This window comes from Sus scrofa, chromosome 9 (assembly GCF_054392235.1).
Source record: "Sus scrofa isolate SSC_HxYL_T2T_F1_AM1 chromosome 9, Sscrofa_HxYL_maternal_Yorkshire_Landrace_v2.0, whole genome shotgun sequence".
NCBI classification, from domain to species: Eukaryota; Metazoa; Chordata; class Mammalia; order Artiodactyla; family Suidae; genus Sus; species Sus scrofa.
This window is the reverse complement of record NC_139391.1, coordinates 45,834,379-45,857,500: the sequence shown is the minus strand read 5'-3', so window position 1 is coordinate 45,857,500 and position 23,122 is coordinate 45,834,379. Positions and strand designations below refer to the sequence as shown.

The 23,122-nt window shown below is 41.8% G+C and overlaps 2 protein-coding genes across 2 annotated transcripts in view; both read right to left on the bottom strand.

Annotated features, from left to right (window-relative positions):
- Positions 1-23,122, bottom strand: part of IL10RA (interleukin 10 receptor subunit alpha) — a 926,736-nt gene that overhangs the window by 507,475 nt on the left and 396,139 nt on the right. The window lies entirely within an intron of this gene.
- ATP5MG (ATP synthase membrane subunit g) lies at positions 11,469-21,561 on the bottom strand. Its single transcript, NM_001244137.2, is given in 3 exon segments — positions 11,469-13,694; positions 14,999-15,159; positions 21,226-21,561. Coding segments are annotated over 3 exon segments (312 nt in total). The 5' UTR covers positions 21,278-21,561; the 3' UTR covers positions 11,469-13,595.

The window sequence follows — 23,122 nt, the reverse complement described above, 5'->3', positions numbered from 1 at the left end:
GTGGCTTCTTTTGTGTTGACGTTTCTCAGAGCTATGTTCTTTTTTTTTTTTTTCAAACAAATGGCTGCAGCTGCAGCATATGGATGTTCCCAAGCCAGGAATCAAGCCCCAGCCACTGTAGACGCAACGCCATGTAGTTATGTTGTGAGCCATGAGGGAAGTCCCCAGAGCTATGTTCTAATCCTCTTTTCTTTTCATTATTTCATTCATTTATTCAAATACCTACTACACACCAGGCACAGTTGTAGGTGCTAGGGAGGTAGGTAGCAATAAACAAAACCTATAAAAACACCTATCTTCCCTTCAGGGAGCTTACCCATTCTTCCTAAGCAATCTCATCTGATAAGCAAGGCCCCAGTCGGCTCTGTGTTCTTGTTACTTCCAAATTTACATCTCCAGCACTAACCACTCTTTTTAATTTCAGATACACAGAATCAGTATTCTGTCAGGCATCTTCACCTGTATGTCCTTAAACTCATTCCTATTTACCCTAAAGTTTACCTCTTTCTGTGCTGCCTCCTCTAATTACACCACTGTGCACTCCCAATAGCTCATTTCCCTTCACGCTAATTATCCTCTGATAGAAGACATTCCTAAAATGCAAATCTGGAGTTCCCATCACGGCTCAGCGGTTAATGAACCCAACTAGCATTCATGAGGATATGGGTTCAATCCCTGGCCTCACTTAGTGGGTTAAGGATCTGGCGTTGCCATGAGCTGTGGTGTAGGTCGCAGATGCAGCTCAGATCCCGAGTTGCTGAGGTTGTGGTGTAGGCCAGCAGCTAATTGGACCCTTAGCCTGGGAACCTCCATATGCCACGGGTGCGGCCCTAAAAGACCAAAAGACAAAAATAAAATGCAAATTTGACCATATTACTTCCATTCTTAAAATACTTTAATAATTCCTTATTATCTTCAAGATCCTTTGTTATTTGGTCTAACTCTCCCTCATCCCTTACCTCCAACACACATCTATATCTTGTGTTTCTGCCTTACTGGTTGGTTGGTTTGTTTTCAGCTGTGCCCACAGCATGTGAGAGTTCCTTGGGCCAGGGCTTGTACCTGCACCACAGCAGCAACCCAGGCTGTTGCACTCACAGTGTCAGATCCTTAACCCACTATGCCACAAGGGAACTCCTTCCTGCTTTATTGACTTGAATTCGCTCTCTTTTTTTTTGTCTTTTTGCCATTTCTTGGGCTGCTTCCTGAGGCATATAGGGGTTGCCAGGCTAGGGGTCGAATCAGAGCTGTAGCTGCCGGCCTATGCCACAGCCACAGCAACTCGGGATCCGAGCCGAGTCTGCAACCTACACCATAGCCCATGGCAACGCCAGATCCTTAACCCACTGAGCAAGACCAGGGATCGAACCCGCAATCTCATGGTTCCTAGTCGGATTCGTCAACCACTGAGCCGTGACGGGAATTCCCTGACTTGAATTCTCTTGTATGGTCATGCTTTGGTGCATGTTACTCCCTCTAAAATGTCTTTCTTTCAGAGTTCCCACTGTGGTGCAGCAGGTTAAGGATCTGATGTTGTCTCTGCAGCAGCCCAGGTTCCATCCCTGGCCTGGGGTGTGGCCAAATAAAAAAGAAAACACTCCTCTTTCCCCTTTTGTTTTCATAGCTAACTTCTAGACCCATCTTAGGTGTCATCCCCTCCTCCCCAGCCTTCTTGAGTCTCTCCTGTGTATACAACCATAGCATAATGGGCAGACTTCTATTGTTGATCTTTACATTATTCGTCATAATTGTGTGATTTGTTTATTAATTTTGATACTTTCTCCCCTGGACTTTGAGCCCTTTGAAGGTAGGAAATGTGTCTTTTATTTTCAGTATGCCAAGCCTTAATATGACCTATGACAAGAGTGCAACACATGTTCGTTGAACAAATCAGTAAATGAATAAGTGAAAATGGAGGATGGTAGGTCTCTTCAGACTACTGAAGAGTGGAAAGAATCAAGAGCAGAAGTAGAAGGATAGTTTTCGAAAGAATGTTTTAAATGTTTTCTTCTACGACAGGAGAAAGGAGGGAAAGGTATAATCAGAAATAGATCCCTTTGAAGTGAGGGGAGGGAAATTGAAGGAGTCAGTGCTGGATAGTTTCTGTTTCTCCTAAATGTAGAGGATGAAGCACGCTTTTTTTCTCCAAGACTTGCACGTGACTAAAGGTGCATAATAACAATTTCTTTGAGCCTCAACTTTCATACCTGCCAAAATTTGATTCTATTCTCTATCCCATAAACCTTATTTCTTGTGAAACTGTAAAAGCCAAGGAGATCATATCAGATAAAGATTTGGAATCTTTACCTAAGTCAATGGACCTACTGATCCTCACTTAAACATTACTTTAAATCCATGCTGTTGAAAACTGCTGAATTCCAAGGCCCTTCCCATTTTATCACTTAATTATTTCTGTGTATTGTCAATACTGCAGTTCCTATAATTGAAAACATTTTGTTTGCCTCCAGATTACCTTGAAAATTCACTAGACTTAACAATACCAAGTAATTTTTTTTTTCACTATAGGCTTAAAAAGGGTAAACCAGAGCAATGTTATTGTCCCACTAAGATGTCTAGCTTTTTTTGAATTGTGCTTAAATTCTAACTAAATAGTCTGAAATTGGTTTAGGATTCATTCACCAATGCTAACTTATCACAGGCTAATAAGACTGAGTTCAGTTGGTCTAAATTAGGACAAATTTTTATCCGTAGATGGGATGGAAACTCTAGGCGAAGATTAAGGTCATGGCCAAGGTACAAGAGGAGGAGGAAGTCTGAGTTAATTATAACCTCAGGTTCTTCAGTCTTAATTCCAGGAAGCTGTCCCTTAGCTAGGTGGACAACTTGTTGATTGAGGAATATTCTCATAGGAGCTAGAAGCTACCAATTCCTGAATTCTGAGATGAATTTCCACAAGTGAAGATGCTAGTATTGAAAGACTACTAGAATTTACTGTCACTTTGAATAATAAACATTTGGTTATTTTCTCTCCAGCAATCATGACTGGCCTGGAAGATTTCTCAAAGGTTATCTTTTTCAAGGCCAGTTAGGTAAGGTTTTTTTTTTTTTTTTTTTGCTATTTCTTGGGCCGCTCCCGCAGCATATGGAGGTCCCCAGGCTAGTGGTTGAATCGGAGCTGTACTTGCCGGCCTATGCCAGAGCCACAGCAACTAGGGATCCGAGCCATGTCTGCAACCTATACCACAGCTCACGGCAACGCCAGATCGTTAACCCACTGAGCAAGGGCAGGGACCGAACCCGCAACCTCATGGTTCCTAGTCAGATTCGTTAACCACTGTGCCACAATGGGAACTCCTTTTTTTTTTTTTTTTTAACATATTTTTGAATCTATAATACAGTGCATGCATTGTGTTTAGCTGTTTATTCCTAGATTTTTTTTTTTTTTTTTTGTCTTTTTGCTATCTCTTGGGCCGCTCCCGCGGCATATGGAGGTTCCCAGGCTAGTGGTCCAATCGGAGCTGTAGCCACCGGCCTACGCCAGAGCCACAGCAACTCGGGATTCGAGCCGCGTCTGCAACCTACACCACAGCTCACGGCAACGCCGGATCGTTAACCCACTGAGCAAGGGCAGGGATCGAACCCGCAACCTCATGGTTCCTAGTCGGATTCGTTAACCACTGCGCCACGACGGGAACTCCTATTCCTAGATTTTTAAAAAAAATACTCACTGTATATAGTTTGGTAGATAACTAAAGTAAGAAACCAAACAAAACCACAAGAGCATGGCCATCATCACACAAGGCAAAAAGACTTCATAAAATCTGATACAAAAATGTAAGCCTATTTTATTTTTTGTTTTGTTTTGCTTTTGGCCATGCCTGAGACATGCAGAAGTTCCCAGGCTAGGGATCGAACCCATGACACAACAGCAACCCCAAGCTTCTGCAGCGACAACATAGGATCCTTAACTAGTGGCACCATATAAGAACTCCTAAGCCTGCTTCAAAAGCTGTATTTATTAATGTCTCTCATATGTGAAGCTATATGAGCTTCTGATACCAAGTTTAAAAACTGAGCATTTATTTTGAAATGTCGTGGGTAGAGACTAGATAGTTAAACAGTCTCTGGTTAATTTGACTTTTAAGATAATTAATATTAGGGTTTTGCCTTTTCATTTTAGCCTTGTTCTCCATTCTGGTACTATTAACATCTAAACAATCCAATTGCTTAAGACTCAGGAAAAATCATGGGACTCTGACACAAATTATATGTTATGAATCATCACTTGCTCCTGTGAAAGTTGAAATGAAATGTCCTACATGTGGGTTAGCGTTCAGATATAAGTTTCTGAGTAAAAACTTAAAAAGCAAACCATCCCTTGGAGTTCCCGTCGTGGCTCAGTGGTTAACGAATCCGACTAGGAACCATGAGGTTGAGGGTTCGATCCCTGGCCTTGCTCAATGGGTTAAGGATCCAGCGTTGCCATGACCTGTGGTGTAGGTTGCAGACATAGCTCGGATCCCAAGTTGCTGTGGCTCTGGCATAGGCTGGTGGCTACAGCTCTGATTAGACCCCTAGCCTAGGAACCTCCATATGCCGCTATAGGAGCGGCCCTAGAAAAGGCAAAAAGACAAAAAAAAAAAAAAAAAAAAAAAAGCAAACCATCTCCTTTTCCCAACCTGCCCGTCACTGTACAATGGCCAGCTTAAATATCCCAGCGTGGAAAAGATGTAGAGTCAGGAAAGCAGGAACAGAGTTCTGCATGCCAGCCCCTCTAACACTGACTCACTCACCTCAGGCCAATGGCTCCACTTCATTTCATTTTCATTGCTGAAAAGTGAGGAGAGTAACATTTTGTTTCAAAGCTTCTAGGCTGAGTGGCTTCTGCTAACCTGCACAAGTTAGCAGAGACCTGCGAATAAGGAAAACATACAGCTGAGGATACCATTTTAAGAGAGAAAACAGGTTTTGTTGCTGATGTGTTCTTTAGGAAGGCCTTTCCACAGACAAATTTGAGAGGCGTACTACTCAGTTCTTAGAAGCAGCTTTCTTCTGTGATGGGTGGGTTGGGAGGGTTAGATGGTGATGGTAGAGCAAACAAATTCAAGGGTTTCATATTGAGGGCCATTTGGCTTCAGCGTTTACCCTCAGTGCAGTGGGAGTGAAATTTGGAGCCTCAAGCGCAGTAGAAATTAGTTTCCCTAATGTAGCAGTAACATGAGCATCACATAATAAAGCATTCTTCTAAGAGCAATATTCAAGGCAGATGAAACCATAACAGGATTCAAGGTTAAGCAATAATGATCAAAATATCACTCCTGACTTAATATTTATTTGACTAACATTACTTTAAAAAAAAACCAAAACAACAAACACCCAGGAATTCCCCTGTAGTGCAGCCGGTTAAGGATCTGCCTTGTCACTGCAATGGCTTGGGTTGCTGCTGTGGCACAGGTTCATTCCCTGGCCTAGTAAATTCCATATGTGCCAGGTGCTGCCAAAAACAACAAAGCAAAACAAAACAAAACACTAATCCTGGACTTGTGTGGCTTTCTTTCCATTACTCCACCTGAAGGTCATCAAAATCGGTAACTACTTTTCTACCATCAGGTTAGAATCACTATAATCTCAGAACTATATTTATTCACTTGTTCTATTAAGTTCCCTATCCTCTTGAGACCCAGAGAGAGATGACGTCAAGGCAAAATGCAGGCTATCCTTAGGGGAAACAATAGCTATTTCAACAAGTAGGCTATAATTCAAAACCACACAACAGTGTTTTAATTGCTGTTGGATTTGACAACACTGGAATGCATTAAAACCTGGAGCAGCTAAAGAAAATCTTTTTTGCTTTGTGCAAGAAATCCAACATATGATTCATAAAAAATCCACTCATAGGTTGTATGTGTAAATCCTATGAGGAAAAGTGTGGTGCTATGAACCTATATATGATATGCATCTTTCAGCTCAACCAAGGATAATAAAATGCAGGAATGGCAAAGAAAGAGGGAGTTAAAATGAGCAGTTCCCAAGGAATTTCTGGGGTTTTCAGATTTCAGGCTGTCTTCTCTAAAGGATCTTCTGCTGCCCACCCTCCCTTCCTTCCCTCCTAGGCCTTACGTGAAGGCAGCCTTGTACTGACCTTGCTCAGTAGATCAGGGCTGCTAATCAGGGATCCAAATCTCTGAGTTTCAGAGTTAGAGGCTGAGATGCCGGAGTGACTCAGCTGGCATCAGCTCCGAAGCTGCCTCAGCAGCCAGGCCTTCAGGAAATGAGTCCCCCAGGCCTGCATCTCCCTCTGTGGCAAACTGCCACTCAACTTTGCTGTTTATCAGCCTAGTACCAAACACAGTAAGTTAAGAGTTTACTGTCTCACTGTTTGAACACCTACTAGGGACAAACCAGATTGAAAATGTGATTGGCTAGGATTACAAAGGTGAATTAGAGACTGTGCCTTCCTTTAAAAGCTTAAAATTTAGTAAGGAGGATAAACAAATGTAAATATGTCATTAGGGTACAAGAATGTATACCCAACATGAGGGCAAAGGGAAAGAGTATGGATAAATCAGAAAAGACTTCTCAAAGTGGAACGGAGATGTGCAGGTAGAAAGAACCAGGATGAAGGCAAAGGGAAAACATTTGTAAAGGTATGGATTCATACAGGGATACATTCATTTATTTATCGCATCTGTGTTCAGTGACTATGTGCTTGGGACTTGGGCTGTATCAGAGAAGAAAACAGATTTTAAAAAATTTCTGACTTTGTAGGGTTTGCATTAATTTTAGCAAGTTATTACCATCAGATAATAAACAATAAATTAGTAAATCATGGAGAATATCAGAAGTTGAAATTTTTGGGAAAAAAGCAGAGCAAGAAGAAAAGCATATTTGGAGAGAGGTTTCTTGCAATTCTAATTAGGATGGTTGGGAAAGCGCACACAGAAAATAATGAATGAGGTTGAGGGAGCCAGCCCTGGGAATATCTTGAGGGAGAGCATTTCAAGCTGAGGAACCAGTCAGTACCAAAGGCTGGAGTTGCCTGGTGTGTTTGAAGAAGAGCAAGGGGGCTAGTGGAGCAGTGTGAGGAAGGAAAAAAGTAGGAGGTGAAGTCAAAGATGTAACGGAAAGCCAGATCTTGGTGGGCCTTGCAGTCCATGGTAAGATTTTCACTTTGAATCTGAGTGCTGAGAGCCCCTGAAGTGTTCTGAGCAGAGGAGTGACAGTCTGCCTCGTATTTTGATACCATCACTCTGATGTAAAGAATAGATTGCAGGAGTTCCTGCTGGGACACAATGGGTTAGGAATCCAACTGCAGCAGCTAGGGTCACTATGGAGGCCTGGTTTTTTGATCCCCTGTCAGTGCAGTGGGTTAAGCTTCCAGCACTGCTGCAGCTGCGCCTCGGATTTAGTCACTGGTCTGGGAACTTCTACAAACCGAAGGTGTGGCAAAACAAACAAAACCAAACACACACACACACACACACACACACAGGAGACAGGCAAGCTTGGAATGACGAGGCCCTCTACCTCTAACAGGGCGTTTCAGCACTCCAGGTGAGAGATGATAGTGCCTTGGTGGAGTTAGTGAGAAATAGTCAGGAGTCTCCATGGTGGCACAATGGTAGTGAACCAGACTGGTATCCACGAGGAGTTGGGTTTGATTCCCTGGCCCCACTCAGTGGGTTAAGGATCTGGCGTTGCTATGAGCTGTGGTGTAGGTTGCAGACATGGCTCACATCTGGTGTTGCTGTGACAGTGGCATTGGCTCTCAGCTGCAGCTCCAATTCGACACCTAGCCTGGGAACTTACATATGCCACAGGTTCGGCCCTAAAAAGAGGGGGGAAAAAAGTGTGAACTATCTAGTGCAGGCAAGGTGGAGAACATGTATGTGTGCAAATGGTAGTATTGAGTAGATGTATTGGAAATTCTCCATTTTTTTTTTTTTTTTTTTTTTTGTCTTTTTGCCTTTTTCTAGGGCCGCTCCCGCGGCATATGGAGGTTCCCAGGCCAGGGGTTGAATCAGAGCTGCAGCCGCCGGCCTACGCCAGAGGCACAGCAAAACAGGATCCGAGCCGAGTCTGCAACCTACACCACAGCTCACGGCAACACCGGATCCTTAACCCACTGAGCAAGGCCAGGGATCAAACCCGCAACCTCATGGTTCCTAGTCGGATTCGTTAACCACTGAGCCACGACGGGAACTCCCATTTTTGTTTTTTTTCCAATGGCTGGCTGTACTCATGGCCAGGGATCCTATATCACAGCTGCAGCAACATCAGATCCTTTAATCCACTGTACCAGGCAGGGGATCAAACCCATGTCTCCGCTGCACTAGGATTCTTAACCCACTGCACCACGGTGAAACTCCCAAGTTTTCTTAGTTAAGTAGTAAGCAAGGTCATCTGCTAACAGAAATAATTATGGCCCAAGGAAGCACAATGTGTTTGTCAGGTAGTACTAAATTCTTTCTTACGGTTCTGATCCTGAATGTAAAGTGAGATTAGCCACTTTGGTTGTTTACTCCATCTACATTCAGCTACAAGTGTGCAAGTGCAAAGTAAGCAGACTTAGCCAAGGATGTGGTTTTGGCAAATGAGTACGACAAAATGAGTGAGAGGCACGCAAGTTCAGGGTTTATTCAAGAGTGATCCTGGAAGTTCCCTTTGTGGTTCTGTGGTAACTAACCTGACGAGTATCCATGAAGATGCGGGTTTGATCCCTGGCCTCGCTCAGTGGGTTAAGGATCTGGCATTTCTATGAGCTGTTGTGCAGGTCGAAGATGTGGCTCGGATCCTGCATTGCTGTGGCTGTAGTGTAGGCTAGTGGCTACAGCTCCAATTTTGACCCCTAGCCTGGGAGCCTCCATATGCCGCAGGTGCAGCCCTAAAAGGACAAAAAAAAAAAAAAAAAAAAAAAAAAAATAGGGAGTTACCCCTCTGGTGCAGTGTGTTAATGATCTGGCTTCTCTGCGGCACTGCTGGTTAAGGACCCAGACCCAGCGTTGCCACAGCTGTGGCCGCAGATGCAGCTCGGATTTGATCCCTGGCCCAGAGCTTCCGTATGCTGTGGATGTGACTGAAAAAAGGGGGGAAGAAAAAGAAAAACAAATAAAGTGCAGCTGGTTAAGGATCCGGCATTGTCAGTGTACTGTCTTGGCTTGGTGCTGGGTATGGCTTCCACATGCTGTGGGCTCAGCCAAACAGAAATAGAGTGGCCTGGTGATTGAAAGAAAACGGCAACAATTAGGAGTGGTAGGCATATAATCTGAAAATGAGATTTAAAGCTTTGAGTTTTTATGGGGACTGGTTAGGAACTATGGCTGAAACACTGGTTGGCAGCAAAATGATATTAAGGTAAGGCTAAAGACATATTGTCAAGGGCCTGGTGTATACTTTACCAGTATTATCAAAGTATCAGGGCCTTTCATTTGCTAAGTAGACCTCATCTAAGTTTCCCAGTAAGGAAATCTCTGCTGGAATTGCTACTGTATTCATCTCAAGAGTGATCACAATGATAGCAATTTGTATTCCAGTAGAAAGGAAAACCACACTAATTAGAAAATATGAAGTCTCACAAAGTTAGATCTCACTTCATATTAGATTAGGTAGGCACACATCTAATGGGACAATAAAGCTTAAATAGCTTGACTGCAGGACAAAGCAGGATGGAGACTATATAGAAATACAGAACAGAACTGTGAGTATTATAAAGCAGGGAAGTCTACAAGGTGGCCGGGAGAGTCAGGGCACCAACTACATGGTATCACCACTGGGCCCAACTTGTGGTTCCTCCAATTACTTGGGATCTTAGCCAAGTCATTTAATGCTTTGCTGTTTAGTTCCTGACTTGTTAAATGGGACTATCAGAGGAAAGTTGAGGGCTGAGATAGTGAAAATGTAAAGTGCTGCACAGATTCGAAACATTAAAAAAGTAAATCACATTTAGCAACCCTTAGAAATCAAGGCAGAAAACCTGCTGAGGAATGTAAAAAAATCAGTGGAAAAAGGAAACTTATCTAAGGAGAATAAAGCTGAGGTGTATAGAACAAATATTAAACATGAAATGTGGTTTCATATTCAATGTAGTTTTTTGTTCTTTTGTTTTTTTAGGGCCACACCTGTGGCAGATGTAGGTTCCCAGGCTAGGGGTCGAATTGGAGCTGTTACTTGCGGCCCATGCCACAGTCACAGCCAAGCCAGATCTGAGCCACGTCTGTGACCTACACCACAGCTCATGGCAACACCGGATCCCTAACCCACTGAGTGAGGCCAGGGAACCTCATGGTTCCTAGTTGGATTCGTTTCCGCTGCGTCAAGACGGGAACTCGAATATTCAATGTAGTTTTGAAATGCAAGCTTCATGAAGACTTTGCTGTTTATTGGTATTTATGTTAAATAATTTTTGGAGCGCTTTCCTGAGGAATCATACTATTGGACCACAGTGACTGGTTTTTGTATAACTGGCTCTTACTTTAACTATGGCTTCCCCTCTCCTCATGATGCCTACTACTAAATGGTTATTATCTATACTGTTCTGTATTCAGAAAAATGCAGGACCACATACACTCTTACATGCACCCCATGATATTTCTATCCTTTTTGTTTCTGGCTGTGGCATACGGAAATTTCCCGGCTGGAGATTGAATCTGCACCTCAGTAGCAACCCAATCCCCCTGCAGAGACAACACTGGATCCTTAACTGGCTGCACCACAGTGGGAACTCCTCTATCCTAGCTTTTGATACCTGGATTTGAAATTGCCTGCCACTGCTACCTATACAAAACCTTCAGTGGCTTTCCACTCACTACCCTTCAGATAGTCCAGTCCTTAATATGGTATAAAGGCACTTCATTATCTGGTCTCCATTATCTCTGGTCTCACCTCACTACTCTCCTCTGTAATGGGATATTCAGCCATACACACAATCTTACAGAACCTCCAATGTGCCAGACCTTCTTTGCCTTAATAGCTTTTGCACAGGCTGCTTCACCTGCCCCGCTCACCTCGTTCCATTCTTGGCTCTTAGCCTTCCAGTTTACTTTAGATATTAGTTCCTCTGACAGCCTCTTGATCCCCCTTCTCAAGTCTGGGTTACTCTTCCATGCAGATCTTCCACTTTCCTCATTAGACCACTTCTCACATTATTCTAACTATATGCTTAACTACCTATCTTACCAGACCAAACTGTGAAACAGGTACCAGTTTTGTTCATGAATGTTTCTACCATTCAGCATACCTGGACTTAGGAGATGCACCATAAATATCTGAGGTACACTGAAGCTGCCAGTGGCAAACACTTGGCACACAAAAATTCAAAAGACAGCCTGAAAAGTTCTGTTAGGAGGCAAGACATTTGGGGTTTAGGGCAAAAAGTAACAGGTCAGCTGAAGTCAAGTGGCCACTTTACCAAGTCCACTGCTACTTTAACCTAAGAAAGTTCTATGCACACACTACTAGCCACCATATACCAGAGGTGTGCCAAATGGCAGAGAAGGAAGGAGCAGTGAAGTGAGTAGTAGATGTTTATTTTGAGGGCTTTCTGGTGTGACTATGTGGTTAAAATAAAATCATATTACATATTAGGAATCAACTACGCCTCTGTAAGTTTACCAGTGCTAGCTGATCTTGTAGCTTAAAATTAAAAAAAAAAGTACTATTCATTCATGTATGCAATAGAGAAACACATAAACAGCACTATTATTGTAGCAGTGTCTTTTCAGTCTTCTGGGTGCGTATTTTAAGTTACTGAATACTTTTTGAAAAATAGTAGTTTCAGTTTTGGCCACCTGCAGTAAATTAGGCATAACTTCGTATTTTAGAAGGTAACAGTCTCTCTTGGAGACTTCTTGCCTTAATCACATAGAAAAGCTGTGCCCTTTATTGGCTAAGGCAGCAGTGTTCTAAACCTGCTGGTGAATTTGGGATTGACTGGTTAAAGGTTCAATACTATTAAAGGATTAATACTGTATCATGAGTCATGCTTTTCCAATATGCAATCATCTTTTGGTTATCATCAGATCGTAGGTATTCCATGTTGTGCACGGGCTGCAAGAGAGTTATAATAGATTTAGACACACACAAATGAGCCACTCACAGATGATAAGACCCCAGGAAAAGCCAGTGAATGATTAAGTTGTTCTCAAATCCTCAACAAAATAGCTCAAGATGACAGACTGAGCTGTATTTATTTCAGGACATAATATACTGTTGTTTTGTTTTGTTTTGTTTTTTGGGGGGGATGCCAGCAGCATGTGGAAGTTTCTGGGCCAGAGATTGAACCTGGCCTTAGGAGCCCAAGCTGCTGCAATGACAACACTGGATCCTTAACCCACTGTGCCGAAAGAGAACTCCCACAACACACTATTTAGACCCATGGATGATACTAAATTATAACCCTGTTAAATTTATATAGGATTTTTTTTTTGGGGGGAGGGGCTTTTTAGGGCCACACACTTGGTATATGGCAGTTTCCAGTTAAGGTATTGAATCAGAGCTGCAGCTGCCAGCCTATGCCACAGCCATAGCCACTTGGGATCTGAGCATCATCTGCACCCTACACCACAGCTCACAGCAATGCCGGATCCTTAACCCACTGAGTGAGGCCAGGGATCGAACCTGCATGCTCATGGATACTAGTCGGGTTCACAACCTGCTGAGCAACAGCAGAACTCCCTATATAGGATATTTTATTTTTGCAAAGATAGGTCCTAAAAAAACCAAATTGGACAGAATATAACACATATCAAAATTAGATTAAAAAGGGAGTTCCCGTCGTGGTGCAGGGGTTAAGGATCCAGCGTTGCTGTGGTGTAGGTCACACATGCGCCTAGGATCTGGCACAGCTGTGGCTGTGGCGGAGGCCAGCAGCTACAGCTCCCGTTTAACCCCTAACCTGGGAACTTCCATGTGCCGCAAGTGCGGCCCTAAAAAGACTAAAAACAAAACAAAACAAAACAAAACAAAACAAAACATTGTTGTTGTCATTCACTCTGTCCTAGTGTTAAAGATGTCACAAAGGTACACAGAATATCACCTTGCTCTTCTCTCTTAGGGAGGCTATATTCAAGTTGACAGAGTTCCCCTATATTTACAGACACAGGTGTTGTCAAAAGGGTCTTTCTCTGATTTTAGCAAAGAAAAACAGTCCAAATTTTATTCTTTATACTACATAATTTAACTTCATCATATTTGGCTCATGGTATTACTATTTCTTCTACTGGAGCAAGTTCTAGTTTTCTCAAGGTCTTTCCCCAACTTTTCTAGAAATAAAGCTTAATTATCATTTATTTCAAGCCTTCAAAATCAAATGTTACCATCAAATGTTACCAGGTTGCTTGCAATATTCCAATTGCAGACTAAACAAAGACATGCATTTAGAGCTGCATTAATGTATTAAAGCAAAAGAGAACATAATTTAACATCAAGAGAAACTGTAGCCTATTGGCACAACATTGTAAATCAACTATACTTTAATTAAAAAAAAAAAAAATCGTGACCTTCCATACAGTGTTTGATAGAGAAAATACTGATTTTGACACGCTGTCTTATTTTATTCAAATACCAGTCTGATCACACATGGTCCAAGAACACCGAAATAATAAACCAAATATAATGACATGTTAAAAGATTGGTCTTTAAACATCATAGCCAATGATGCCACGCTTGCCTATGATCTCGCCGACATAAAACCACATCAACACCTCGGTGGCCACCAAACCATTCAGCAGAGCTTCCTGAAAAAGAAGCAAAAATTTTAATAGACATTTTTTCTTACATATTTAAAACTATTCTTTTCCAGGGTTAAGTAACAGAGAACACAAGGATTCTAATCAAATTAGAGGGCAGTTTTAGTCAAAGTAAAAAATTACTGATGTTAACTTTAACTGCCAAGAACCCTTGAACTTTCAATTATGTAAGGTAAGTAGTCCAGAGCTTATAAATTATTTCAAAGCATTCTTTAAAGACCTGAACTGACTTAACCCTTTCATTATTAGTTTATGAGGCACTTTATGAGCCCTAAAACAACCCACATCCTGGAAATAGCTGCCACATTTAGACATGGCATTCATATGAAAGGATGGCGATAGGAAGGCAGGTCTCTGAATAGACGTTTCTGTCTGGCCAAAGAAAATCTGTTGAAAGATGAAGTGCTCTTTCCCTTTATATATCATTTTTACTCATTTATTATTTGGGTTCTTTCTAAACATTCAATAATAACTCAGTTTCACAAATCAACATTTTACTTCCCTAAAAAGTACATATATAATTCTAGAAAAGTCTTTCATACAATCACAAATATTAACCTTGAAATTCTAGTTGAAAAAAAAAATGCTTTTCTGCAACAAAACTGGACCTTTTCCTTTTAGCACCTGGAAGCAAAATTTCCCCTTATAATTAAACCAGAAATAATGGAAATCTCCTGAAAAAAAAAAAAAAAAAAAATTTTTTTTTTCCAGGAGGTAGGTTCTAAAGCTAGCAATACTTTAATTATTTAGGCTTTTCTGTATCCTGTGCTTAGATCAAGAAAACATAAAATCCAAGTTCCAATTCTTAAGGTCTTAAGACTTTATCTTCACACACTTTAATAACCCCTCATATCATTTTACAGGCTTGCTAGGTTTTGGTGTTTTCATCCTCCATGAGTATTAGCTGCCTGAGTGTGATACAGTCCAACAGATCTTTTGGCCAAAATGGGGATAGTTCTAGGACTACAGACAAAAAAAGTATGGAATCAGCAAAGCAAGCCATACTATTTTATAGGAAAGGGAAAAAAAAAAAGAGCTGCCCAATAAAAATGATCATTTCTTTGTTATAAGATTAATAGGAAACCAAGACATAACATAGCCCAATTATTTCAACCCAGATGACAAAATTAGAAAGGTAAATATCCTTCTGGGCAGTCAAAAAAGAGATTATCTCTCATTATGTTGGATTCAGCCTCACTGGAAAATACATATATTAATCAAAACAATCAGAAAAATCCCAAGGGAAGACATTTTCTGTTATGCACATACGTTTTCATTTAGCCCATAGTTACCTTAACTGTGAGCTGTTTGAAGCTACCAGTTTGAGCACTATTGACTATTTTTTTCAGGCTCTGAATAGCTGTAGGGATCTCAGCAGGGGTTGGAGGAACCAGCTCCACCTTGGCATAGTGCCAAAATGTGGCCAATCGAGGCTTCGAGTAAGTCACAGCAGCTGGAAAACAAAACAAAACAAAAAACCAGGATGAACTCACTAGAGACTGAAAGAAGCAGATGTGTGGGCTGGACACAAATATTTATTCATGCATCACATTCATTCACTGCTTGTACCAAATGTGCACCCGGTGTGAAAAGTCAAAGCTGCTCCCTGGTAACCAGAGGCTTTTAAAGATGCAGAACACCTGTGTCACAGGGAAGTTCAATCAGGCAGGAAGCTATAAGCACATTCAATTATGCCAGGACATCACTAGTGGCCAGTACCAGAGTACTAGTATTTCATTTATGAACAGCAAATCTAGTTAACTGTTAAGTTACTAGAAGATGGATTCAAAAAACAAGAAAACAGCAGCAATGTAACTGTACGTTCTTGTAGAAACCAAAAAATTTGGAGGGAAAAGGTAGAGAAGGGGAGGGAAGGAGCTATGTAGAATGGCATCCTTAGGAACAAGATCTAAAATTTGTCACAATGTTGGCCACAAATCCAGATGGAATTATACCAATTAGTTCCCATTTTTGGTATCCTCACCAATACATGCTGGATTAACAAAAGCATGGCTGCGCCTCCTTCAAAATACTACAAATAGTAAAAATAAAACCTACATGTATTGGTAAGAAGAGCCAAAATTTGAATCTCCTATTAAGCTGAAATTCCTCAAGGTATTTACCATTTCAGGAAAAAAGATTTTTAATAACCAGGGTAGATGTGAAACTTTTGGTAGTGATTTCAGCAAGAGAAAAGTATTTTATTAAAAAAAAAAAAAAGGACAAGACAGCTTAATAAAAATAGCACAAATGCATGTGCTATTTGTTCAAAGATAGATTATCCAAAGCTCTTTGTACTTTCCCTATTATTGCCTGTATTCGAGTATTTCTTTGCTCGTAGAATAACTACCTCTATCATCCTCTGTGCTCAGAGCCTTGGGTAAATCTTTAAGCAGACACAAAAGCTCCAAGAGCTATTTCTAAATGGAACTGCCAATGCCTGTAAGATGGCACTATCAATCAGAATAAAGTTTATCTTGTTTATCAGTCAACAAACACTTTAAGATTATCTTCAACACAGATATATCATTCTTAGAAACAAGTCACTACACAGTACACAAACACTGTACTTTAACTGATAAATTTGTTTCTCAGGGAGTATAAAAAGTTTGAAATTGCTTAACAAGTACATAAGGGATGAACAAAAAGTAAGTAAATGAATGGTGGATGACGGGAACCAGGTTTCTCACTTTAAGAGGGGAAAGTTAGAGATGAGCAAGAACAAATCTTGGGGTAATGGATTAGAACTAGAGACAATCATATGAACCCATGTTTAATTTAATATATATACAGATGGACTGGCACAGAAATAATTACAATTGACCCTTGAACAACACAGGCTTGAACTGAGTGGGTCCAACTACACGTGGATTTTTTTCCAATAAAAAAGAAAACTATGGATATGGAGGGCCAACAAAAAGTTGTATTTGGATTTTTGACTGCATGGGGGTCAATGCCCCTAATTCCCACATGGTTCAATGGTCAACTGTGTGTGTGTATACAGATGGTCTTCAATTTATGATTGTTGAAATTTACAATTTTTCCACTTTATTTATTTCTGTCTTTTTGGCATTTTCTTGGGCCGCTCCTGCGGCACATGGAGGTTCCCAGGTTAGGGGTCGAATTGGAGCTGCAGCCACTGGCCTACGCCAGAGCCACAGCAACATGGGACCCGAGCCGCGTCTGTGACCTGCACCACAGCTCACAGCAACGCCAGATCCTTAACCCACTGAGCAAGGCCAGGGATCGAACCTGGCAACCTCATGGTTCCTAGTCAGATTCGGTAATCACTGAGCCACGATGGGAACTCCACACAATTTTTCCACTTTATAATGTGAAAGGTGTTCTGTAAAAACTATACCTCAAGTTTTTATCTTCTCCCAGGCTAGTGATAGTTGGTACCATACTTTCTTATGATGATGCAAAGTGGCAGCAAGATGCAGTTCCCTGTGTGTCATGTGATATAAAGGCAAACAATCAACAGAAAAACATTGTTTTTCAATTTCAGTACAGCAGTCAATAAATTACATGAGATATTCAACAATGTGTTATAAAATAGGCTTTGTGGTAGGTGATTCTGCCCAACCATGGGCTAATGTAAGTATTCGAGCATATTTAAGGTGTGCTGTTATGATGTTTCTAAGTTATGATGTTTGGTAGGTTGGGTGTATTAAACGCATTTTTGACACAACATTCTCAACTTGTGATGGGTTTATTGGTAGGTGACTTTATTACACTGAGGAACTTAACTTTATTAAGTTGAGGAAGCTCTGTGCATACACCTCCCCCCCCTTGTCCACTGAGAGGGCCAAGAGGCAATGATATTCTAGTACAGAAGTACCCCCTTATCTGTGGTTTTGCTTTCCACAATTCAGTTACCTGTGGTCAATCACTGTCTGAAAGTATTAAATGGAAAATTCCATTAATAAACAATCCACGAGTTTTAAACGGTGAGCCTTTCTGGGTAGTGTGGTGAATCTCATGATGTCCCTGCTCCATCCTAATGCTCTGACACAATGCCTACATCATTCACCCACCTCATCTCAACACGCAGGCATTATAACATCTCACTCATATAAGAGTAAAGTACAATAAGATATTTTGAGAGACCACATTCATGTAGTATTTTGTTACAACTGTTCTATTTTATTAATTATTGGTATTACTCTCTTACTGTGCCTAGTTTATAGATTAACTTTATCACAGGTGTGTATGTATAGGAAAAAACAGCATACAGAATTCCTGTTGTGGCTCGGCGGGTTAAGAACCCGATGTAGTATCTGCGAGGATTTGGGTTCGATCCCTGGCTTCACTCAGTGGGTTAAGGATCTGGCAGTGCTGTGGCTGTGGCCAGCAGCTGCAGCTCTGATTAGGCCCCCAGCCCGGGAACTTCCGAATGCAATACATGCAGTAGTAAAAACAACAAGCAAACAAAAAACAAAAAAGCCACAGCATATACAGTGTTTAGTACTACCAGTAGTTTCAGGCATCCTCTGGCAGTCTTGGAACTTATCCCCTGTGATTAAAGGGTGACTACCGTAGACTAGTAGCAAGGAATATATACAGTACCTAGATCTTAGTTTCAAATTACTATTGTCCAATAAAAAGAACTCAGGTTCTTTGGAGAAATGGCTATTTTAAGGCTAGGGCAGGGAATACATAGAATCTGAAGCATCTTGTAGAACTAGAAAGGGGGAATGTCCAAAGGAGAGAGGTGCCATACTGAAAGAGTTCTCAATGGCCAAAGCTGGAATAGTTTGAGCAACAAAATAATATACTACTGGAGGTACAAAGTATGAAATAAATGTGCATGAGTCCACACAATGAATGACTGAATAAATATATGAGGCAGAGACAATTATTTCTCATAGAAGAATTCTACTAAATATATGTAGATATTCCCTCCTACAGGAGATGGAATCCTGCCTCTACCTCCCCCAATTTAGTTACTACTACTTCTTTTTTTTTTTGTCTTTTTGCCATTTCTTGGGCCGATCCTGTGGCATATGGAGGTTCCCAGGCTAGGGATCTAATTGGAGCCATAGCCACCAGCCTACGCCAGAGCCACAGCAACGCCTGATCCAAGCCGCGTCTGTGACCCACACCACAGCTCACGGCAACGCCAGATCGTCAACCCACTGAGCAAGGGCAGGGATCGAACCTGCAACCTCATGGTTCCTAGTCGGATTCGCTAACCACTGTGCCCTACGGAACTCCTACTTCTTTTTTTTTTTTTTTTTTTTTTTGCCACATCCATGGCGTGTGGAAGTTCCCGGGCTGGGGATCAAACAAGCACCAGAGCAGTGACAATGCTGGATCCTTTAACCACTAGGCCACCAGGGAACTCCTAGTTACTTGCTTCTAAAAAATATGGAAAGGAAAAAACAGTAACTTTAGGAGAAACCTAGTGAAACTACCTTAACCAAATGATGAAAGCTAATTTCACTAGTGATGTTATATGAATATCACTCACATCCTGATATGTGATTAGGGCACTTCCCTTTGGTGGTATTCTCTTTCAAAATCCATAGTTCCAGACTAATCATTACAAAAACTCCAGACAAATCCAAATTGAGGACCATCTTTATAGGACACCTAGACAGACACCTTAAGACTGTCAAGGTCATGAAAGGTAAGCAAAGACTATGAAACTGTCATAGACTGTGACAAGGCTGGATACTTAACCTGTCGCACCAGAAGAGAACTCCAATTTTTCATATACTTAACATTAACATTTAATACACTGAGTTAATTTAGAAAACAAAATATATTTCTACTTTAGCATTCTGGCCCCGGTTGAGTTCTCCTTTCTGAGTATGTCTGGAAGAATAACAACCTTTATCTTTATTCATAATAAAGAGCTGAATTAATTATAACAAGTTATATTTCATAATTTAAAACTTTCTTATTTTTTTTGTAAACTATTATTAAAATTGGTCTTACCAACTATAATGGAAAAGATAAAAATCATTTGGAAAAAAAAAATTGGTCTTCAATTCCTCAAGACACCACTGAAAAGATGTGAAAGCCAGAGTTCCTGCTGTGGCTCAGTGGAAACGAACCCAACTAGCCCATGAGGATGAAAGTTCCATCATCCCTGGACTCGCTCAGGGAGTTAAGGATCTGGTGTTGACCGTGAGCTGCGGTGTAGGCTGTGGATGGGGTTCGGATCCCGAATTGCTGTGGTTGTGGTGTAGGCTGGCAGCTGCAGCTCGGATTTGACCCTTAGCCTGGGAATTTCCATATGCCACACGTGTGGCAATTAAAAAAACAGGCAAAGAAGGAATTAAAAAAGATGTGAAAGCCATGGCAGGAGGAAAAAAAAACCCACTTGCAATTCTAGAAAATTTGTCTCAAATCATCCACAAAGTCGAAATAAGCAAGCTGCTATGTCTTCTCTTTGTACTATGTAAAAAATGTAGTGCTTTTAGTAAAGTTGCACACTTAAGTTCTTTGGTTAAGTGTATTAACTGGTAGTAGGAAGGGAACCATAGGAAGAATCAATTATTTGACTGTTAAGACTTTCAATAACTGTTCATGGAAGAAAGGAAGGAGACAATGAATAAGAAAATACCAATCACAGCAAAATAGCTTCAGAAATATTATACATATTAAAAAAATTTCTATTTACTTTTCTAATCAAATCTGACCGAAAGCTATTTAGAGATCTGCGCTTCAACCACTTACTTAGAATATAGCACATCTAATGGAAAGGCTTCCGTTAATTTAACTGATCTCATTTTGGGAATAAAATGAATAGCTTGATACCCAGCAGACAACTGAAACATTTACTCACTTAAGACTACTACTCTGGGCTGTGACTATTCACCTGTTCCGAAACACAGCGTTCGACCAGCGATGCTTTTCCAAACGGAAAATCCCCACGGACGCTGAACTATGATAATAAGGATTACTATTTACACATATCCCTTCCTATACTTACCAAGGCAGGGACATTCGTCCGTAAAGTTCAACTTCATCTGAAAACTCACTTAGATTAAAGACAAAATACCTCGGAGCCTGGCCAAGGCATAAAGCAAAGGCAACGTTCCAAAGGTCACCCATCCTTAAAAGCTCTGTAGCCTTCCAAATACTCCACCGGAAGCAGAAAAGCCGATGAGGCCGCACGTCTGTACTTCTACACGTCTCTGTCCTCACCTCCCTCGCCCTCCTAACAGAGCCATCCCCCTCCCTGCTCCTTTTCCGAGCGGTCCAAGGGCGTCATGGCGGCGGCTGCAGGGCAACCCCCGGCTGCTTGCACACTCCCTCCCCTCCCCGTCGTGGTCAAAATTCAGAACTTCTAGATTGTAGAGAGAACCCAAGCCGCAGGCCTGGCCAAAAGGCTAGAAAAGAATCGCGAATCTGCCTTCTGTCCCCAGTCCTCCTTCAGGCGGCACACACAACAGCTCCGCCGGCCCCTCGTGACCGCAGCCCGCGTCCTCCCCTCAGGCCCTCGCAGGCCTCTCCCCCGCACCCCGCGCCCGGGTACCCCAGTCGGCAGGCTTCACGCCGCGCTCACCGTTAACCAAGACCGGTGCCTTCTCCGCGAGGTTACGGACAAACTGGGCCATGGTTCTAGGAGTGAAAGTCCGTCGCTGCGACTGGCTGGCTGAATGTCACCCGCCAGGAAGGACCTGCGGCAGGACCCCGTTCCGCTTCCAAGGTCAGGCCTCCTCTTTCTGCGCCTGTCCAATATATTTAGGTGTACTGTCTCTTCGGAATCCAGTGGGTCAGTTTATTTTCTTCACTCACAAGAGGGAAAAGTGGGTATGAGAAGATGAGATCAGAGAGCAGGTAAAAAGCAACACATTTCTGCCGCAGAGAAACAGGCATTTCTTGGGGCAGCCGCTCAGGGAAGTCGGAAGACAGGAGCGGGGCGGGAAGGCGCATGTGCCCTGAGCGTCCCGGGCAGCCTGCTGCTCCCACCTCCACTTTTTGTGTAGGGTGCTTTTGCAGCTTTTCTGGGACAACGTGGGAAGTTAGGACTGGAAGGCGCTGTTGCGATTTTTCTAGGCCAACACGATCGTCTTACAAAGGCAGAGGGTCCTAGGCCAAACATGTATAGTGGGGGGGGGGGGGGCGCTACGTAACTTGTCATCTGCCTCAGCCCATTGCTTTTCTCTAGTTGATCTTTTGTAATCCCCGTCTCCCTTGCATCCTGTATCAGGGTTAGAATCTAATTCCCTAACCAGCCACAAGGAACTGTTCAGATATAAAGAACAAAATCACATTTACTGACGGCTTCCAGTCTGTTAGGCATTCTGGAATTTAAAGAAAGCCTCTGTGTCAGGTAACGTCCCCATTTAAGACTGGAATTGATAAATGTTCATATAGCAGAGTTGGGATCTGAAGAAGTTGCATTGTAAACAAAGAAAAGGCATTAGTATGGAATTAGGCGTCTTGCTGATCTGGGAAGACTTCCTAGAGAAGGAGGTCCTTGAATTAATGTATAACAGAACACCTATGTACTACAGAGTTGAAACTTTATAGTTAAATATAACTGGAGGAAAAGATACATATAGGGAAGTGGCATTTGATGAGAAAAACAGAATAAGTAATGTACCTGGAAGAAGCCTGAGCAGAAGTAAAACTTTGATTGATGGAATGGTTAGAGGTGGAATGAAAAATTAGGAGTGATATCAAGAAGCCAAGATCAGCCTTTGAGTGAAGGAGTGATTCAGTTGCCTGATACTCTAGAGAAGTCAAAGAAAGGCTGGGGATGTTAATTTAGCAGTATGGAAACATAGATCAGTTTCAAACAATTAGGACAGAAGTCAGAGTGGATGAGTGAGAAATATGGCTATAAAGGAATATGAATCAGAAAACCAAATGAGATGTGAAACTGAAGGGAGAGATTGAAGCTAGAGAGAGGGGACTGACAAGATTCCTGCTGAGGTAGGAGATAAGGTTGTTGGGATTAGCCCTGGAGTGGTGGGGCCTTTTCCACAGATGGAATGATGAAAGAGAAGTCTGAAAGTGGAAATTCTGATGTCTTTGAAATAGAAGGCAAGTTCACCTGAGTGTGAAGGGTTAAATGGGAGCGTGGGAGAGAATTTGAGGAAAGAGGTTAAGTTTGGAATAGCTGCTAAGTTAAGGACACACAGAGTTGTTGGGTAATGTTAGAGACACATTTATGGCCACACCACTCTAAAGGCTGTCATTTTTCTCCAATAGTTGTTTGTAGCTGGAATATTGGAGCAGGGAGAATGGCTGGGTTAGTTAATCTGGGTTGAGGTCTTGCATAGGAGAGTACAGAAACAAGAGGCAAGAAAGGGGAACATGATAATCAACAATTAAAATGAAAGACCTGTGGTTTGGGCCAGAAAAGTGAAGCCAAAAATGAACTGCTTAGGAAAATACATGCCCAGAGACTCATCTTCTGAAGCTAACTCCAGGGTCCAGAAGTCTAGCAAGGG